The sequence below is a fragment of the Monodelphis domestica genome, chromosome 1 (genome assembly GCF_027887165.1).
Source record: "Monodelphis domestica isolate mMonDom1 chromosome 1, mMonDom1.pri, whole genome shotgun sequence".
Taxonomy (NCBI): domain Eukaryota; kingdom Metazoa; phylum Chordata; class Mammalia; order Didelphimorphia; family Didelphidae; genus Monodelphis; species Monodelphis domestica.
Window position 1 is genome coordinate 228,387,165 of NC_077227.1, and position 20,968 is coordinate 228,408,132.

General features: G+C 40.7%; 1 protein-coding gene across 3 annotated transcripts in view; it reads left to right on the forward strand.

The window, feature by feature from the left end:
* CCDC88C (coiled-coil domain containing 88C) overlaps window positions 1–20,968 on the forward strand; it is a 244,952-nt gene that overhangs the window by 111,737 nt on the left and 112,247 nt on the right. For all 3 annotated transcript variants that reach the window (XM_007472588.3, XM_001366033.5, XM_007472590.3), the window contains exons 5-10: window positions 9,250–9,308; window positions 11,027–11,110; window positions 14,231–14,371; window positions 15,811–15,995; window positions 17,480–17,561; window positions 18,031–18,189. In XM_007472588.3, the coding sequence (XP_007472650.2) occupies window positions 9,250–9,308; window positions 11,027–11,110; window positions 14,231–14,371; window positions 15,811–15,995; window positions 17,480–17,561; window positions 18,031–18,189 (710 nt within the window). The remainder of the gene's footprint in view (window positions 1–9,249; window positions 9,309–11,026; window positions 11,111–14,230; window positions 14,372–15,810; window positions 15,996–17,479; window positions 17,562–18,030; window positions 18,190–20,968) is intronic.

Consider the following 20,968-nt stretch of genomic DNA (forward strand, 5'->3'; position numbering starts at 1 on the left):
GGTGAGACCATCACAAAAATAGACTTGCCATCCCTTTACTCCAACCCCATTTTGGCTGGCAGGGACAGGGGTAGCATTTGAGAATAATCAGAGAGTTTTTCTATCATGACTATCTCATACTTCAAATTACTGCTCTCCTCTTAAATTCTACCCCTGGTGTGACAATAGAGGTGATTTTCATTAGATTATGAAGGTTTTTTGAAGGTAGAATTAAAACATAAAAAATGAACTGCTACTCTCCTCCCCCCCTCCCAGATTTTAATTTTTAGTATTTTTGTTATTTTGAATTTAGACCTAGACCAAATCAATCACTAATTCTTTTGCTTCTTTTGTTACCTTGTAATCTCCCTTCTAGGATCTCTGGAGTTAAAGTTTGTTTTGCTTGTGATTCTAACCTTCCACTTCTCTTCTTCTTAAATCACCCTTTCCTTGACCCTGACTGTTTCTCTGGGTTTAATGTTTTTCTGTACCTAACTCTGTGAGTGTGTTTCAAACAAGAATGAGGTGCATGTGATGCCCACTCCTCCATCCCATCTTCCATGTTCATATACTCTTCTCATGGAAAGTTATTACTCCTTTAGCTTTGTTTTCACCCTTAGAATATTCTTTTTTTCTTCCCTTTTTTTCTTTTTAATTGTTTACATTTATTTGTTTTATTGAAATGTGTTATTCAGGGTAGGCTCTATTCCAAAAGGATGACTGTTTTTGATAATAGTTACCTTACATTTTCTTAATTTTTTTCAAACTTTAGATTTTGTTTCAACGTTTTTTGTTATCTCTTGAGTCATTGAGTTCCATTTTCTTTTTTTTTTAATTTTCAAGACATTTACTATTTCAGTAAGAAAGTATCATTTTCTGTTCTAAAGCTATTTACTTGACTTACTGTTTTTTCTTCCATCTCATTTTTCCTCCAGTCTCATTTAAATTTTTTAAAAAACTTCTTCCACACACTTGTAGTCCTTGAGGCCAAGACTTTTATTTTCCCTTGAGATTCTGCCCATACTTGTAGGGTTACACTTCTGTGGATTTTAACTCTTGGTTTGCTCTTGACCCGTAATATTATTTCTTCCTTGTGTATGGTGCCATCTTCTGTTTACTCATTTCCCCTACCTCATGGCTTGATATGGGACTCTGTGCCAGAGCTAGGCTCCATCTCTCTCATACTCTTAGATAGAATAGGTTGGGTCTGACCTCAACCTGGTGGAATTTTGCCCAGCACTAGAAGGTTTCAGTTAGCTTTGACTCTTTTTTAAACCCTTACCTTCTGTCTTGGAATCAAAACTGGGTATTGGTTCCAAGGCAGAAGAGTGATAAGGGCTAGGCAATGGGGGTTAAGTGACTTACCTAGGGGCACACAGCTAGGAAGGGTCTGAGGTCAAATTTGAACCCAGGACCTCCCATCTCTGGGCCTGGATCTCAATCCACTGAGCCACCTTTGACTCTTAATAGCTCAAAGCCCCATAGTCTTCAAGGCTTCCTGGAGTATCTGTAATCAGAATGTGGCACCCCCCCCCCCCCCTTCGAGATCCCCCATATCAAAGCATTTGGAGCTTCCAGTTGTCCCACCTCCTAGAAGAGCACTTGATCTAGGATGTTCCTGGAGTATTATCGGTCAGATCTTGTAAGCTTTGGCCATATTTACCAGATCGCCCCCTGACTGTCCTCATGGGACTCCTCTGTCAATGTTCAGGGGCTTCTGGCTGTCTTCTGGACCAGTCCTGGGTTGAACGGAGATTATTGTTGTTTCTCATTATTCAATCTGGTGGGTGCTCTTTTAAAATCTTTGTTGTAGTATTTGTGTGAGAGCTGGGCCCCCTTAGTGACCTTTCTTAACCAGAATCCATTGGTTATTATTTTCATGCAGCTAAGAGCAAGGCAGGCTAGACACTAATGATAATTTATAGTTATGTTGGGTCTGTTTGTCCAGGAACTCTTATTGCCTTAAGGCAGTGGCTATCTTTTCATCCTGTCTTGAGACCTGGAGGTTCTTTGTCCCCTTTCCACCCAGATTAGATGATAGCAACCTCTATGGGTGAGTCAGCAAGCTTTTATTAAGAGCCTCCTAAGAAGAAGTGGCCTTGCCTATCACCTCAAACCATTTTCTAAGATTAGTGAGAAATGGGATTTCTGAAAACAGTCTATAATCTTAATTCCAATGAGGGCCGGTTTCTCCTGCCAACTGTGCCTTTCAGAATTTTCCAGCCCGTTTTGGGCTGCCCTGATGTTCACAGCTAATCCTAATCTGTGGGTTCTTGGTGAGCAGAGAAAATTTACCTCTATGCTGGAAAGAGAAAGTTTAAAAAATTTGGTATGGATTAATTGTTAGAAAATCAGCCTTGGGCAATTTTATGTTTTCCCTGCAGGTATGGTTAAGCAGGCTTTCTATTTCTTCCCTCCCCCACCTCTGTTTTAAATGGAGTGAGAATCTGGGGTATCAGAGCAGAAATTAGTCGATTGCACCTGCAATCACTGGAAGGATGAGGTTTCTGTTTCTGTGCGCTGATTAGACGAGAGTTGTCAGACAAGAAACCCATCTGTGTCAGATGGTTGTGTTCGGTGCCTCCAGTCCTGGATCCTTGTCACTTGCAGGCTCTGTTCTTTGGATGTGGGTGGCTCTGGGGGGCCTTGAACTGGTTTGGCATTTTTTCAGACTCTCTAGTGGGACCCTAGCACAAGCTCGTGGGACACTTCGTTACAGCCAGCACGCTGAGTTGTAGCAAACTCACTGTCAGACACTGCTGCTTAGTTACCAAACTTTGTTTGCTAGACCTCTTAGAGACGCTCTGTCTAGAAGCCCAGAGACTATGCTCAGACCGCAGCCAGCCTGGAACCCACTATGGCTTCCAACAGGATTGCCTTTGGATGCGGCATCGGTCTCAGGAATGGAGACATGTTGTTTGTTAAAGGTCATTTTGTTGATTTACTAATATTGGGGCTCTGATGTTGCTAGATAGTGATCCTCCCCCTCCCAATCACCTCCCCTTGCTCTCCTTCCTTCCCTTGTTGATTCTGGATCTCACTGAAATCTTTGTAACTGATAAATTTTTTGGTATTCTTCCTAAGTTTGAATCTAGGAAATGAAGTCGATTCTGGCTGTGGTTTGGATAGGAATTGGGGTTGGGGGAGGACTGATAAAGTGTTTTGTTATCATTCTGAGATGCTCCCATTCTTCTTGTGTGTTTATAGTAAATTTGAAACCCAGCTGTTTTAAATTGCCCTGGGAAGTTATTTTGTAGTCCAAGATTATCAAATAAGGGTATTGTGGGAAAAAATAATGGCTCTGGTAGCAGAGGACCTGGGTTCAAATCTTGCCTCTCATGCATACTATTTATGTGGCCTTAGGCAAAGCACATAAATTACTCCGTTTCTTCAACTGTAAAATGAGGTGGTTGGACTAGATGATTTTTGAGGCTCCTTCCCAATCAAGATTTATGATGTTGCTATAATATCTAGGACATTTTAGACACTCGTATTAAAAGGTTGAGATGAAAGCTGTTTTAATGGAAAATTCTCCCACCCCTACAAGCAAGAGTAAAGTAGATAACACCTTAGCCCTACTTACCACTTGAAAAGAAAAAAGGGGAGCCCCAGCCAGGCACTCAGAACAGCCTCCTCTGGAGTTTCCTTCCACTGTTACACTCGAATGAAGTTAAATTGGCTTCCACGGGTGTTGTTTGTCTATGGCCAGAGGTGGAGCATCCTGTGTCATTGTCGAAGATGTCGATGGTAGGAGACCAGAAGGTTTCCCCAGAATGTGTGTGCAGCTTGGGGCATCTCCCCAACTCCTAGTCTATTAACCAGTAGATCATTTCTTATTCAGCCTTCCTGTGCAGTGTTCTTTTTTTTTTAAGAGTACATTTAGGTTTTTTAAATTTAATTTTAAAATATTTCCCCATGTTTCCACGATTCATTTTCTTTCCCTCCCCTCTTTCCTCCTCCCTCTCAGAGTCAATGAGAAATTCCACTGGGTTGAACAAATGTTATCACTTGATATGTATTTCCATATTCCTGTGCACTGATCTGAGAGAAGTTTAAAAGGAGCCAATAGGTTTCCCAAGAGGTGTCAAACACCGCTACGTGCCCCAAAGGGATCCTAATTTGTGGTTTAGTGACCCATTTCTATTTGAGTTCGATACCACCGGTCTACACTAGAGATTTCTCATAATGTATTCTTGAGGTAAAAATAATAATAATAAATTGTTTTAATTTCCAATATGATAAATGCCAATGGGTATAACTCACATAAACAAAACACCTCCTTGGGGTTCTCATTAATTGTTAAGAGTATTAAGGGGTCCTCATTGAAACCTGATGGTCTATGCAGATCTGAGCAGCGGGGACCATTCGGTGCCTAGAGAGGGACTTTTTTTTTTTTTAAATCCTTACCTTCCATCTTGGAATCAGTACTGTGTATTGGCTCCAAGGCAGAAGAGTGGTAAGGGATAGGCAATGGGGGTCAAGTGACTTGCCCAGGGTCACACAGCTAGGAAGTGGCTGAGGTCAGATTTGAACCCAACTCTAGGCCTGGCTCTCAATCCACTGAGCCACCCAGCTGCCCCCAGAGGGGGACTTTTAATGATGGCAAATAGACATTACAGGTAGACTAGAAGAAGTACTCTATGTGTCTTTAAGAGTAGAAATCTGACTGTAAAATTCTAGGAGAGGCAAACTGGGTCATTTCCAGAGAACTTAGTTATTCTGAAAGAGTGGTTGGTAGACTGTGCTGATGTGACTCATTGTTTAAAAAACCCGACCTTGCTACCCTGTAATCATGCTTAGGAAATTATCAGTATTTAAATCAACAGAGGAGAAGCACAAAAGAACAGAGATGTAGAGAACTTTCAGTCATCGTTTAAAGCATCTCATCATGGAAGGCTCATTTAGGTAGTGCTTAAGGTTTGCAAACCATTTTGTATTTGTAACCTTATTTGATCATTATAACAGTCCTGTGGGTTAGAGGTTATTATTATTTCCATTTTACAGGTGAGAAAATTGAGGCTGAGCTAGGTTAAGTGACATCTGGGATCACATAGCTTTTATCTGAGGCAAGATTTGAATTCAGATTTACCTTACCCTTAAATCCAGGCAAACCCACTCCCCCACTTAACCGCCCAATCAACACTGTGCTCCCTCTTTTTAGTTATTCCAAGTGATATTTTCTTTTTGACAGTGAACATTCGTTGAGGGGGTGGGATGAGTGAAAATGTGTAAAAATGAAGCCCAGCCTTGTTGGTATTTTGCTTATCCAACTGGATATCCTAAAGTAACACCGCTGGGATGGGGGGGGGCATGTTTTAACTATTTAGAAGCCCTGGAAGGAAGAGTAATCATGTACTTCTACAGAAGGGTAAATTTTAAAGGCGCAGAGAATTTTAGAAATGGAAGAAGACAGGGAATATGGACTATGTCAACCTTTTAGCACCATTAATTCTGGACTCTTCTTTCCCTCATCTCCTTCCCACCTCCCCCACCCACAACATTACCACCATGGATGGGTGACTTTAGACAATTATTTCCTGTTTTAGAATGGATTGCTGTAAACAGTTTGCAGCTGTGTATGTTGTTTGCCTGCAAATGTCCACTTCCCATTTTCTGCCAAAAAATTCCCGAGTTGGGGTGATTTGCTTGTTAATCTTCAGGATGCAGATAATAAAGAAATGTTTTCCTTGGGTCTTGCCCTGCTGGCTTGTACTCTAGGTGGGATTTTCAAACATGATGGACTCCTTCTCCAAACCTCCCCAAGGAGGCAGTTCTGCTATGGAACATGGCCAATGGTCTTTCCAGGTTCCTCTCAGCAGTGGGATTGTTTGGGACTCACAGGGAATCTCCATTTACTTTTCCTTTTTATATATTTGGTGCTTACCCCTCCCCCCCACAGAATGCAAACTTTTTTTTTTTAATTTGGTCAATTTCAGAAATTGTTGATTTTTCTTTGAGCCCCCAACAGCAAGCATCGTTTCTTCACAAATATTTGAGGATTGATTTGATGCATTGCATGTATGCCCTCACCCTCATCATGATAGATTATCAAAGCATAAAAATGTCATAAACATGCATGGCTTTTAACTAGGTTAAAAGCAATAAAAAACTGAGCTATTCTTGCTGACTGTGTAGGCATGACATCTACTTTTATTTTTTGTTAAATAAGTTCTTAGGGGGCAGCTGGGTGGTTCAGTGGATTGCGATCCAGGCCGAGAGATGGGAGGTCCTGGGTTCAAGTTTGGTCTCAGACACTTCCTAGCTGTGTGACCCTGAGCAAGTCACTTAACCTCCATTGCTGTTGTAAGGACCCTTCCCCCCCTTTGATGGTAACAGAGATAGTGAGTTTTGGCAGTTTGGCAGGACAGGGCCCAGGGAGAGGTCCTGGATCCAAAAGGATTCCAGACCTAATCGTATAGACAGATGGCCCAAATGGTTCAGGATCATACCAGGAAGCTCAGTAGATGACAACAAGCCAGCAGGTAAGCAGGTAGGATGGGAAAGATAAAGTAGAAACAGCCACCAAGGAAAAGCAGGCAGTCCCTCCAGGCCAAAACAAGAGAGAGACCCAGCTCCAACCTCAGTTACCCCCCCCCCCCCCTTTCTAGAATCTTTTCTTTGCATCTACATCTCCCTGCAGACCCACCTCATCTGCTCAAATCTTTCTTCCTTACAACATTGCCCAGCCCTTACCACTCTTCTGCCTTGGAACCAATATTGATTCTGAGATGGAACATAAGGGTTTTTAAAAAGTTTTTATTATAATCTTTTGTTTTTATATCATCGTTGCTTCCCAATATAGCCTTTCCTCACCCCTCTCAAAAAGCCATCCTTTGTAAAAAGGAATTTTTAAGAAATATTCCTCAAAATTAATAACTATTTCTGATTCTTTTTTATCTGGTCTATTCCATGAGCCACATTCCTATTTTTTTAAATTGACACTAAATGGTTTTGATGGCTGCTGTATTTATGATATACTTTTGAGTTCTAGAAGTTTTTTTGTATCTCATTTTCCCTTTTTTATTATTTCTTTTTCTGTTTTAAATCTTTTATTTCTTTCAATGAGTTTTGCTATTATTTTACATGCTTCTCTAAAGAATCTTTTGTCATTTGCTGTAATCTTTTCTGCAAATTAATGTTGGTTAAAATTATTGTTTTTATTATTTTGGCATAGTCTGGGCATGAACATTGAATATTCTTCCAGCTTTTTGCTTTATTATTTTTTCTATTTCCTAATCATGAAATCTGAATTCTGACTCTCTGTAGCACTTGGACTTTATTGACCCTGAGATGTGATAGATGTGCTTTCTTTTTTAACTTTGAGAATAATTTGTAGAATATCATTATTAATTGTTCTCATAGTTTGAGAGACTTCTCTTCATCTGTTAGGGCCAGTACCTTTTTCTCCCTGCTACATCCCTTCCCCCTAGCTCCTAGTTTAATTTTATTTTCTGACAGGATTTTTTCAGGATCTCATATAACTATTAAATGTTAGAGATGGGGTTCAGACCCAGTTATTTTTATTTTTTTTCAAATCCATCACAGGGCCTTAGATTACCTACAAAAAACTTAGCATCTAAAAAAAAAGATCCCTTCAAAAAGGGTAGGGGGAGCAAAAGGCAGCAAAAATAACTTAGAAGAATAGAGATTTATGTGTTATGTTATATGGAAAGTTTACAGGCTGTTACACAACATTTACTTTATCTTAATAAATTGTTGTTCTAGTTTGGCCAATAGAAACAAGAATTTAATTACAACAGGATGAACATGCTAAAATGAAACTATTAATTTGTTCTTTGATCTTATTCATAGGTTCATAGGATGTTAGAATTGAAGGGGACTTTAAAGGTCCCAAAATGCAATATAACTCTTGTAATCATTTTTCAGATGAAGAAACTAAGGCCCTGAGAAGGGGGAAGTAACTTCCTCAAATTATACTGCTGACTAATAGCAAAGCTTGAACTAGAAACTTGAGTCCAGTGGTTTTTCAGTTTAATTTCATAAAAATCAACTGTCTGATTTGCATATGGAACTTTGTTAGGCTTTGCTTTAATTTAAAGGTTTAGAACTAGAAGGGGCATTGGGCCATCAGATCCTGACTCCATCCGTCTGTCCATCTGTCTGTCAATCTGTTTACCTACTTATTTCATTCATTCTTATGTTTATTGATCCAGACTTGTGATTTCATTGTTTGAGAATCAGGTTGACATGTTGGAGAGTGCTGGATTTCGAATCAGGAACACCTGGGTTCTAATCCTACTTTAGTTTGCATACCAGCTCTGGGACTCTTGGGCAAGTCATGTAATTTCTCATAGCCTCGGTTTCCTCATTTGTAAAATGAGGGAGTTGGACTCTATTTTTAAGGTCCTTTTTAGCGATATGATTCTAGGATTTATGATAGGAACCTTCTTTGCTCCCACCCCATTGGTGCATCTAAAACTTATAGTTGTTTTGTTTATTTTTAAGCCCTTACCTTCCATCTTAGAATCAATACTATATGTAAAGAAGAGGGGTAAGGGCTGGGCAATGGGGATTGAGTGACTTGCCCAGGGTCACACAGCTGGGAAGTATCTGAGGTCACATTTGAACCCAGGATCTTCCACCTCTAGACCTGGCTCTCAGTCTACTACTGAGCCACCCAGCTGCTCCCTGTAATTTGTAGTTTTCAAGAGTTGCTTGCATGACTGGGAAGCTAAGTGATTTTGGCATGATCAGCCAGTTTGTTTTGGAAGCAAAACTTGTAATTGGGTCTTCACCAGAACTCCAAAGCTTCGCCTTTTTCTCCCTTAAGACTATGCAGCCTCTCATTTTGCCAGTGGGGACAACTCAAAGGCCCCCATCCAAGTTAAATGACTTGCCCAAGGTAATAATGATTCCTGAATTGAATAAATGCCCTCTAATTCTAGATTCACTGTTGTTTTTATAACACCACTGCCCCAGTTTTCAAGGAGTCTGGGTTTTTCTGGGGTGGATTAGAAACTAATGTAAATAACTATTATCTAGATAGAATGTGGGGTCCAGGCAGAGAGCTGCTATGAGGAATTTGGGGAGGCTAGAAGTCACTGTTAGCTAGCTCCTCGTAAAGACTAGGGCTGGAACCAGTTTCCAGATTTCATATAATTATAATTTCAAAGAATGCCATCAAAGGCTGGGTACCACATCAGGGGGATTCCTTCTGTGATCTGAACTCTTAAATAAATGGGGAGTGGTTTGTTCTTTGGGTGTATGCCTATGAGTTAAATTTCCTATGTGCCTCTTCTTTTATTTTAGGTAAAAGTATGGATGAAATTAAGAAGGTGCTGTTACTGGTGCTGGGCTGTGCTGTTCAGGTTAGTGCATGGGAGGTTGGGGAAGGAATGAGATGGTTGTTACTAATACATGGTGTATTAATTTGTGGATGGTACAACCTGGTGATTTGTTAAAGCCACCCATTCTAGATATAGGAATTCTAGAATAAAAGTGAACGTGATCGTTCCTATTCTAGAATAAATATGAACTTAATAGTGTCATTAATTAACCTAACAGATATGCCTCAATAGATCACTGACCTGTAATTTTTATCCCCATGAAAATTCCCTTTACCCATGCACATGGCCGCTGTCTCTCATTTATATGGTCATCAAGAAGGTCACGCAATAATTTTAGGAGTAATGCTTGAACCTTGATTCTTCCTGATTGCATGCCCACCACCCCATCCACAGACCCAGGCTGCCCTTGTGGGAACATGCCACCCCTCAATTAAGTTACTCTTTGGTAGGCAGGTCAAGGGAGCATTGGTTCCATGCCCCCCTATTTTTTTTTTAATTTGGAAAATTTTATTTAATGAATTAATTTAGAATATTTTTCATTGTTACAAGATTCATGTTCTTTCCCTCCCCTCCCCCCAATCCCCTCCCACAGCCCTCATGCACTTTCCCTGGGTTTTACATGTTTTCGTTGATCAAGAAAAGGTCTGTGGTCTTAAAGAGTTGCTGTGTCTCGGAGTCAGGATTCAAATCCACATTGTAAATACTCTAGGTCCAGCTTTCTATCCACTCCTTCATATTCTATACACGTGTATGTATGCATGCATTTGTGTGTGAAAAAGAGTATAGTGTGGAGATCAGAGGACTGGCCTTAGAGTCAAGAAGACCTGGGTTCAAATCCTACTGCTCAGACCCGCTGACTGTTTGATCCTTGCCCTCTCAGGACTTTAGGCATCTGAGAATTTTAAGTTAAAGATAAGTTTTCAAGTCGATATTTATGTCTAGAGAAAGAACTGTTGGAGTTGTCTTTCCTACCTATGTATTTATGGTTTATTTGGGGGTTTGGGTTATCTATGACTTTGCTCTTACAACAATGACCCATAAGGAAATGGATTTTTGTGTGATGATAAAAATAAAGGTTTTTTTTTTTAATTAAAAAAAAGGGTAATATTTGTGGAAAGCATTTTTCTATTGGGAATTTCCTAAAATGCTGAAATGTAAGTGTGGGTATCTATATTTGGTCCATCTGACCATCTCTAATGTAGTGACAATTTAGAAGAGACTTGGGCTGGAGGTCTACCCTAAGCCCCTCGTTTCAGGGCCCAGGACGCCTTGGCTCAGAGAGGTGAACGAGATAGAAAACAGATAATAATCATAATAATGATATGTTTTGAGTTTGGACTTTGCGTGTGGTGGCCAAAAGGGGACCCTCTGGAACTGGGAACTGACTGCTCTGTTTGTGAATTCTGACCCTGAGACACATACTAGCTCCTCGTCATTTACAGTCCTATTTATTAAAGAGTCTCTCTCTTGGACCCATCATGGCCTTTCTTCAGCATAGGATATGGAACCCAAAAGGTCTGTGGCACTGGGGCTAGTTGGCCATATGCTCTTAGTGTGTAAATGTGAATGGAATTGTTAACCAGAGTGCCATGGGATATTAAGAGACACAGCCAGATTTGTCAAAAAGGAAGTTTCCTTTAAAAAGAAAAAAATTATGTACCTCAGTTAGCCTCTTAGTTAAAAAATGAGTCTATTGTTAATAAAAAATAATCTTCCATTAACATTTCATCCCTTTATAGTGTGAAAGGAAAGAAGAATTTATTGAAAAAATTAAACAACTGGACATTGAAACCCAAGCTGGGATTGTGGCACACATCCAAGAGGTAAGGTTTGTCGTTCCTTCTTAGCTTTTGGGGGGTGGATTGTATCTTTGTAGGTACTTGGCTGTGGGGCACCGTGGCATTGGGGTTTGTAAGGATTGCGCTCTTTAATAATGGGTTAACATAAATTTGATATCATTTATCATATCTTTTGTTAATTTGGAATTTAATTGAACACAAACAAAATAATTATTTTTGGAAATATGGTCATGAGCTAGATACAATCTACATGTGCATGCACATACACACGCACACACACACTTTTTTTTTTAACCTTCAATTAAAACTCCTTTTGTTTCCTACTTATTGCCTAATATGGGCTCAGACTATTTTTAAGAGTGATGTTGTCAGTTAGTTTAGGCTCAGAATTGATTTACATACTTCTAAAATGTACTCTGGCAAATGTCATCCTGCTTTCAAATATTCACTTCTTTTTAAAGAAAAATACTCTGCTACTGTCAGTAGCAAGGAGAAAAGACATTGACTCGCTGTCATTTTTGAGGGTGAAATGAGCAAGTTCTAAAAGTGCTGTTCTCCACCCTCCACCCTGGCCTCATTGCCAAAAGAGCAAGCTTGGGCATTCCTGGTAGGACTTTGCAGCTGCGTGTGCGTGTGCCGTGTGCGTGTGTGTGTGTGTGTGTGTGTGTGTGTGTGTGTGTTCGTGTTCTCAAATGAATGTGCCCATAGGCTTGCCTTGGTGAGTCACCCATTTCCCTGTAGCTGTCTTACCCTTGAGATGATAATGGGAGCTCTTTTGGTACTGTAATGGAGATGAGTGAAAGGAAGGAGAGGAGAGAGGGGAAAGGAGGTTGAAGGGGATGGGTTTAGGGGTACTTATGGGGACTAGACTCCATAGGGATGTTATTTGGGAGATGGAGGACAGGGGACTGCAGAGGGGTTTGATCAATGAGGTGGCACTGTGTTTCCCTCAAAGAAGTTATGACCCCTGAGGTCAGAGCTGTCCCTGTGAGACAAGATGACCCCTTGTATTTCTCACCTCCCAAGAGGGTATCCACTGCCAGCCAGCAAGGGTTTAGATATGACCAACTGCCAAGGAAAGAGTCATGACTTCCTTGGTCAGAGATATTGAATCCCAGGGGTTGGAATCAACCCTCTCCTTGTGAGAACCTAATCTCCTTGCTTGATCCCTGAGACAAACTCAAACCCAAAGTCTAAATGTTTCCAAATGGTTTTATAGAGGTTATTTGGGGTAGGCGATGGCAAAGGTGTGAGGGGAAAAAAGGAATGTGGGTGAAGGGGAGCCCTAAAAATTGCCCCCCTAGCAGATTGGCTTTTCAAAGTCTGGAGGCCAGAGGCTTTTGTGCTCTTGCTTTTCCTCTTGCCAACTGATTCTTAATCTTATTCTTAAAGTCAGGGATCCCCAAACTAAGGTCTGCAGGCCACATGTGGCCCCCTGAGGCCATTTATCTGGCCCCAACTGCACTTCCAGAAGGGGCACCTCTTTCATTGGTGGTCAGTGAGAGGAGCTCTGCATATGGCGGTGCTGCAAAGTATGGCATCACTCATGTACAGTACTACTTCCAGTGATATAATCCTTTGCGCCTTGTTCCGAGAGTAAATGAGAATGAGGGGCTGTGCAAAGGATTATGTGGCTGCACAATGGAAGATGTCAGCATGGTGAGCGACGATCTGGGGGAGGGGATTCCGCACTGTGTATACTGCTGCCCCTTATAGTGGTGGCAGTGATGGGCCTGTGCAAGGTGTGACAGGCCCATCACAGCCAGCACTACAGCCTCCGCTATCCCAGACAGCATATACAGATTTGTTCATGGTTTTTTTATAGTCCGGCCCTCCAACAGAGGGACAGTGAACTGGTTCCCTGTGTAAAATGTTTGGGGACCCCTGCTTAAAGTTAATTAAATCTTGTGGTATAGTTCAAGGAACAAGGTAAAGGAAAGAGAGACCCCAAGGGTTGGATCTAGTTGGCTTCGGCCAGAAGGAGTCCAAACTAAAATCCTTCTTGAGAAGAGGTGTAGCTGGCATGACAGAGCCTCAGTGGAGGTATTTTGGGGGTCCCAGAAGGAAGACAGGTCTCAGCTGGATAGGTCTTGGCTCCACTTCCAGAAAAACCACCTTCCTTCATCACTTCCCAGGCTGGAAGTAACTCCTCCTGTCAGTTGGCTTCAAAGTTCAAGTCAGCTCCTAGAACTCACAACATTCTCTCCTCTTCCCCTGCTGCTTCTCTGGCCGATCTGTCAATCAGGCTGGCATCTCCCTTCCTTCTCCTCCTTCTTGATTAAGGAAGATACACTATTGCTGCTGCTAAGGCTACAAGTAATAGTAACCTACTCGAGGTCTTCGAGTAGGGCCATGATGGGTATTTGTAAGGGTTTGATTAGATAATATTTAAATCCCCTCAAACTCTCAGATGATGTAAATTAAGATTTAGACTCTTCCTGATTAGCTAGGGGTTGTGTGTGTGTGTGTGTATATATATATATATATATATATATCCTGATAGACTTGAAAATATGGGGGGTTTGTAATTAGGGAGAAGGAAATTGAGGAAGTAAGTCTACTCAGTGTTATAAAATTCATTTTGGGGGCAGCTAGAGACAGGAAGTCCTGTGTTCAAATTTGTCCTGAGACTTCCTAACTCAGATCCTGGGCAAGTTTCTTCACCCCCATGGCCTAGCCTTTCCCACTCTTCTGCCTTACAACCAATACACAGTATTTATTCTAAGGCAGAAGGTAAGGGTTATTTTAAAAAATAAAAGATTGATTTTCACTTTTAGATTCTTGACTGTCTCTAGTAAAAATACTTTTTTTGACAGTTTCTGAGATTAGGGCTGCTTACTAGAAACCATTCTTGGGACAAATGTGGCTTTGTTCAGTAAGGCTTAGTGTAAGACATTTGCAGCTCAACCTCTTTCTGACTCCATTTGGCACATTGCCCCAGTGATGGGATTAATAATTAACTTGCCTTCCAAATGAGACAGGTGTTCTGTAGAAACTGAAAGCCCACCTCTTACCTTTGTTCTGATCCATTTACCATTACCAGTTCCTTGCTCATAATTAACTTGAGCTCCGTTCTTTCCTGTTTCCCCCCTTTCCCAGAACCCTCATCCTTCTCCCATCAGTAGTGTCTATGGTTGTTTGCAGGTGACCCAGAACCAAGAAAACGTGTTTGACCTGCAGTGGTTGGAACTGCCAGACATGGCCCCAGAGGAGCTAGAGTCGCTCTCAAGGAACATGGTGTTTCACCTCAAACGGCTCATTGACGAGAGAGATGAATGCACCGAAGTACGTCCTCCCAGTACTAGAAAGAATAGCCTGGCAGGGGCTGGGGAGGGGTTGGATAGAAAGACCACAGTGGTGGTAGCAGCCTTGACCAGGGGATTGGTGTCTCTTCCATCTTTTCCTCTGAGATGTGCTTTTTATTTTCTTTTTCTAATATTAATTTCTGTTCAGCCTGACTGACTCAGACTCAGGAATAATGCAATAGATTTGGAGTTAGAAAGTCTAGAGTTCAAATTTCACTTCCATATTTAAAAGCTGTGTGATCCATGGCAAATTACCTAGCCTCTCGGGGACTCTGTTTCCTCATCTTATGAGGATGATATTAGAAAATAAGTATTATTTTATTATTTTAGAGAAAAGAAGTAGAGTGGCTGCTTGAGAAAGAATTGGAGTTTGAAGCAGAGCTGAGAGAGCATGTCAATTTCAGATGTGACAGTTATAACCGTTTTTCTATGTCAATTACTCTCTCTGGCAGTTGGGAGTTGGTCTCTGCCAGTTGGAGGAGACACACTCTCAGAGACTCTCTCAGGGCTGGAGGAGGTAACATCTTTGCCTCTCTCTGTCTGAGGGAAAGACTTGAAGGAGCTCAGTGTTTTCCTTTCCCAACTTGGGAAACACTATTGACTATTTATTGCTGTCTTCATAAATTGGTTTATATCTGCGAAGACCAAACTGTGGTTTGGAATTTGAGTCTGTTAAGACTCAGAGTCCTAATGTGATTCTTGTTGAGACTCTACTGGCTGGCCTTTGTTATTTTATAACTGGAAGGCAAAGTTAAGAATTATAAGGATAATATTGGTAGTTTTATTTAGAATAGTATAAATTTGGGTCAGTCAGATCAGGGAGCATTAGTGTGGCCTGTGAAACACAGGAGAAGCAGTTCCTTGTGGAACCAGGGAGTTTATTTGGGTGGATTTAGAATCCCTTAGAATTAGAAATCCTTTTTATCCTTATATATTTTAATAAATATTTTATTTTCATAATAAGAATCTCTTTAGTGTCCTTGAGCCTGGCCCTGAAGGGAAGTTCACATTTGAGCTTTTCTTTACTTCATCACTGAAGATACTTTTGATTACATCTATCTAAAGTATCTGAACAGTTTTGAACCTTTTTGGCATAGTTTTCTCATTTATTTTTATGTAACTTACCATTATTATTTTTACACCTAACCTCTTGGAGACTCTGTTTCCACATCTATAGAATTAGAGGGCTGGACTTACAAACTTTTAAGGTCTCTCCCAGCTCTGAATCTATAATATAAGAAATTATTTGAAGGAAATAAAACATAAAGTGGTTTAGAGAGGATCCTGGATAAGTCACTTGAGTGACTCTTGGCCTCAGTTTTCTCATCTATAAATGAGAGAGCTGTACTTGTAAGCCTTTCTTGCTCTCAGTATATGATCCTATGCTCATCCTTCTCTCTCTGTCCCATCTAACTGAAGTTAATAGTGGACCTTACCCAGGAGAGAGATTATCTGCAGTCACAGCAGCCATCCAGCCCTCTGAAGCTGTCCAGCACGGACTCCACGCCCAGCCCAACCAATAGCATCTCCAGCGAGGACAAGCAGCATCTGGCTGTGGAACTGGCAGACACCAAGGCCAAGCTCCGGAGGATCCGGCAGGAATTGTAAATCACCAGTAAACTTGTCTACTCAGTAAAGCATTCAGAGTTGTGTTTTAAGATTTTATGTAGTTACCCAATGGGTAAATTCCATTTGGGACAGTTCTTACTATACTTACCATGTCACTTTTTAGAAAACATATGCATGCATGAGGGTTCTCTCTTTCATCCCTCCCTCCTCCATCCCACCCCTTCCCACAAATTGGAACTGAATTAAATATTATCTTCTTATACAAGGCAAAAAATTCGCAAGGCAATTTTAAGCTTTAAACTGAAGACTGCAGGGAATTTTTTTTAAAAAACCCTTTATTTTCTTTCTTAAAATCAATACTGTGTTGGTTCCAAGACAGAAGAGTGGTAAGGGCTAGATCATTGGGGTAAAGTGATTTGTCCAGGGGTCATGCAGCTAGAAAGTATCAGAGGCCAGATTTGAACCTAGGACCTCCTGTCTCCAGACTTGCCTCTCAATCCACTGAACTACTTAGCTGCTCCCTGCTGGAAGACTTTTGGAACACCTTGTTTAATAAACAGTTACTGGTGGCCAGCTAGGTATCTCAGGAGATAGAGAGCCAGGCCTAAAGATGGTTTGAAGTCTGACTTCACACACTTCCTAGCTGCTTGACCCTGGGCGAGTCATTTAATCCCAGTTGCCTACCCCTTATTGTTCTTCTGTCTTGGATTCAAAACTTAGTATTGATTCCAAAATGAGATAAGGGTTTAAAAAGAAAAATCAGTAATTATGCTAAGATTTAAATTCAAAACAATTTTATAATTCTGGGGGACACCTTGTGTCCTCAGTTGAGGAAATCCTCAGTTGGAGACAAACTTTTTTTAAAGTCCAAAAGTATTTAAATTAGTATGAATGAAGCTAAAGTATTTATATATGTCAGCTCTACTTAAACAAGAAAAAAAATGAATTTAAATTTAAATCTCTTCTGAGTACCATTAATACAAAAAGGTTTGAAAGTCTACAGATTCTACAGACTAACTTAACTATTGTTTTTTTTTTAAGTGTCCCAGCTCCCTTTGATTATTTTGTCTTTCCTACCCTTGATGGGTTTTCAAGGTGGTATCTATCTCTTCACTCTCTTAACTTGAAGTTACCATCTGCTCCTCCACCCTCACGTGTACTTCCCAAACTTCTCAGCTTGGGGGTGGGGTGGGGGGAGGGCTGAAGGTCATGGGGGTTGTGACCTCTGTCATAAGAATAATTCATCTAGTACAGGTAGTACCTTGGCTGCGGATCTGTCATGCCTGGTGGATATGTGCCTAGGGAGAATGCCAGAAGAAATCAGAAGGAATTCATAAGCAGACTCATTTCTGCAAACTCCATTTATGTTTATGGATTTTCCCAAGGACATGATTTCCTTTTCCCCTCCCACTCCCTTTCCAACCCTGTACACAGTCTTTGTAGGAAGCTCAGAGGCCTGTCCAATTGATTGTTGATGTTGTTATCTCTTTGAGCTCTCACCTCTAATCCCTTCCTTCAGGGAGGAGAAATCAGAGCAGCTCGGGGATGCTCGACACGAAATTGATGAGCTAGTGCTGGAGCTGCAGAAAATCAAGCAGGAGGTAAGGAGGGATAGACTTCCATCCAGCAAGTATTTATTAAGCACCTACTGCATGCAGAATACTGCATTTCAGGATTGAGTTAGACGTGGGTTTGAGAGGGTTGACTGGTATTATCCTTTAATAATAAAAGTCATAGAGTGCTTTATTGGGTGGCTACATTGTTTCTCATTACAGTCTCTTTTAAGAGTTTTCTGAGACTAAAGCTAACTGAGAATATTAAGAACGATAGCTATCTTTGGTACCAGTGTTCTGCATGTGCCTAGCCATCCCTAAGGTAGTGGTTGGTGGACAGTTTCTTTAGGCACCAGGATTTTCCTCTTCTGAAAATTCCTGGGTACTTTTAGTTCCCCATGTTTCCATTTTCAAGGTATTAATCCTCCTTCCCCTGGCTCCCCAATGCCAGTTAATATCCCTTGATCTTTGAAAATAACAGTGCTTGGCTTTCTTCTCTCTTTGTCCATTTCCTCAGAACATCCACCTTGGGGCTGATGCCCGGTCTGCACGAGCCTACCGGGATGAGCTGGATTCTTTGAGAGAGCGGGCCAACCGAGTGGAGAGGCTTGAAATGGAATTGGTCAGGTGTAAGGAAAAACTGCATGACGTGGATTTCTATAAAGCTCGTATGGAGGTGAGGCTCACTGCTAGCAAGCTGTTGTCTTGGGGAGCCTTGTTTTCTGGGGGTCTGGGTTGTGACCCTTTTTGTCATCAGGAGCATATCTGGATGGATCTGTCTTGCTCTCCTTTGAAGGAGAGCATCAGTGAAGGGTTTAAGTAGGTTTTGTCTGTCTACTTTTGAGCCACTGCAGACTTCTTCAAAGTATCCCTCTCATTTTCCTAGTTGGTAGGGCTCTGGATTTGAAATCAAGAGAACCCAGTGGTGAGCAGCTAAGTGTCTCATTAGATTGAGAGACAGTATTGATTCTAAGACAGAAAGTAAAGGGTGGGTGGGTGTGTGGGTGGGTGGAGAGGGAGAGGGAGGGAGGGGGAGAGAGACAGACAGACAGAGAGAGAGAGAGAGAGAGAGAGAGAGAGAGAGAGAGAGAGAGAGAGAGAGAGAATGCACAAACATGAGAACAAATACCTATGGTCAAATCCTGATTTGAGCATTTAATATTGTTGTGTTCCAAGGAAAATGACTTAATCTCTTTTTGTTTTTCCTCTTGTGCAAAATATAGTAAGCATAGTTGGAACTGATGGCCTTTCTTCTAACTAAATCTATGGTCCTCCCCATCAAAGCCCACAGTGGCAATTTACTGTACGCAGTCTGATGTTAAAAGTGGATAACTTTGATGGAAGGGAATGACTTCAAAGTCCTCCTTTTTCTTGCCTGAAGCTTTAATGAGGATCCTTTCTTTTTAGTTCAATAAATGCTTCTGGAAGCTCTATTATGTATATGTGATGAAAAATGCTTGATTCTAGAGAGAGAATGATAAGACATGATCTCTGCCTGCTGGAGCTCATATTTTAAGAGACTAATAAAGACAAACAGATATTAAGATGATAATTGTTGAGAGGGATAAAAGTACACAAGAATTTGGAAGAGAGGGAGAGGTTGCTTCTGGAAGGAATAGAAATAATACCAAAGTTCATTTTTTAAAAGTGGTATTGGAGCTGAGCCTTAAGGGGTGTATATATATGATTTCACCTTACCCATCACTTTGCAATGTCTTTCTCTACTTGAATAAGTTGAATTTATAGCTGAGAAGAATCATACAATGAAAAAAATTGTTATAGTAATGTACTAAGAACACAAGGAGAATGAAAACTAGGATGAAGAGTGGACTAAATAGAAAAAATAAAAAACAAAACAAAACCCTGAGGTTCTGTCTCTTCCTAGTTCTATTACCTTGGGCAAGTAGACTATTCCTCTCTGGACCTCAGTTTTCTTCCTTTGTAAAGTGAATTGGATTAGATTTGGAATTCTTGTGGAGGGTCTTTTTTTCTACTTTTCCTTAAATGAGAAAGATAGGAGGTAGCTAGAAACATCATAGTTCTTTTCTATCTCCTTGAAGGTAGATGGAGAGTTCAGAAAATGGGAATCAAATTAAATTTGGGCAAGAAGTACATTTGACATAAAAGAGTTTGACCAGCAGGGTTCTTGTTCTTTGATTTTCCAAGAAATAACCTCATAGTGTCTTGCTTCATTTACTCACAAAATCTTTTCAGTTAAATGAATATGGACCTGGGAAACAGCCCTTAATTTCCTCCTGTCAGAATGCCGAATCCTGCTGTGATGATGTGGGTAACAACAGATAAGATCATTTGACTGGGTTGAGTGTTCTTGGTAGAGAAAGAAGCTGATATATCTTCACTTTCTGCAGATAAGCCCCAGGGTCCTTCATCAAATGGTTGTGGAAACTCTGTTATTGCAGAGGGCAGCGAGGAAAATTTGTCTCTTCTCAGGAATGCTAGTGACACCGTAACTCACTCAAACCCTGCTATAGGAGAGCCATTATAAGTTGCTAAACTGTTACCTCTTTGAGAGCTGAGGATAAAGAAGGGTCCCCACCCATCTTTGTTTTGGAAGTGGTCTGCTGTCTCTGGCGATTATTAATGTCTTTTTGAATTTCTGCATGGGTCAAAGAAAGGTTTTTGTGGTGGTGGTTCATTGGAAGCATTGACCCTACCTCCAGCTGATTCAGGGTCATCTTGAGTAGTCCACATACATTATACCAGGTGGCCAACCACCTTGACCAACTCTTCAGATAGCAAGAACAGTCTGGTAGAACACATACTGGAATGAGAGGTTGTTATAGGTTTCTGACAGTAACCATATCCAAATTCATAAATTTACTGACTTTAATGTACTTTAATATAGGTGAACTTTTTATTTTTATGTTTAATGTAAGAATTCTTCTTTTGAATGTTTTCTTGACCCAAATGAAATGATAGCCTAAGTAAGGTCAATCGGGAAATGACCCAGATGAATGTCTTTAGTAAAATATTAATACATTTGTGAAACTCACCCCCCTCCCCCAATCATTACTTCACTCTTTGGCTCCATACACATGACCCCTACCCAATTAAAGATCCAATTTCTGTTTTCTCTCTTAGATTTAAGTTTCCCTATTTGGGATGGATATATAATAGCCAATATTTAAATAGTACTTTAACGTTTACAGAATATTTTCCTCTTAACAATCTTGAATATTGATAGCATAAGTATTTTTATCTGTTTTACTGATGAGTTAACTCAGATAGGTTAAGAACCTAATCAAGGGGCAGCCAAGTGGCTCAGTATAGAGAGCCAGGCCTGGACATGAGAGGTTTGGGTTCAAATCTGGCCTCAGATTCTTCCTAGTTGTGTGACCCTGGGCAAGTCATTTAACCTCAATTGTATAGCCTATACCACTCTTCTACATTGGAACTGATACTTCATCTCGATTTAAAAACACACAGTAAGGGTT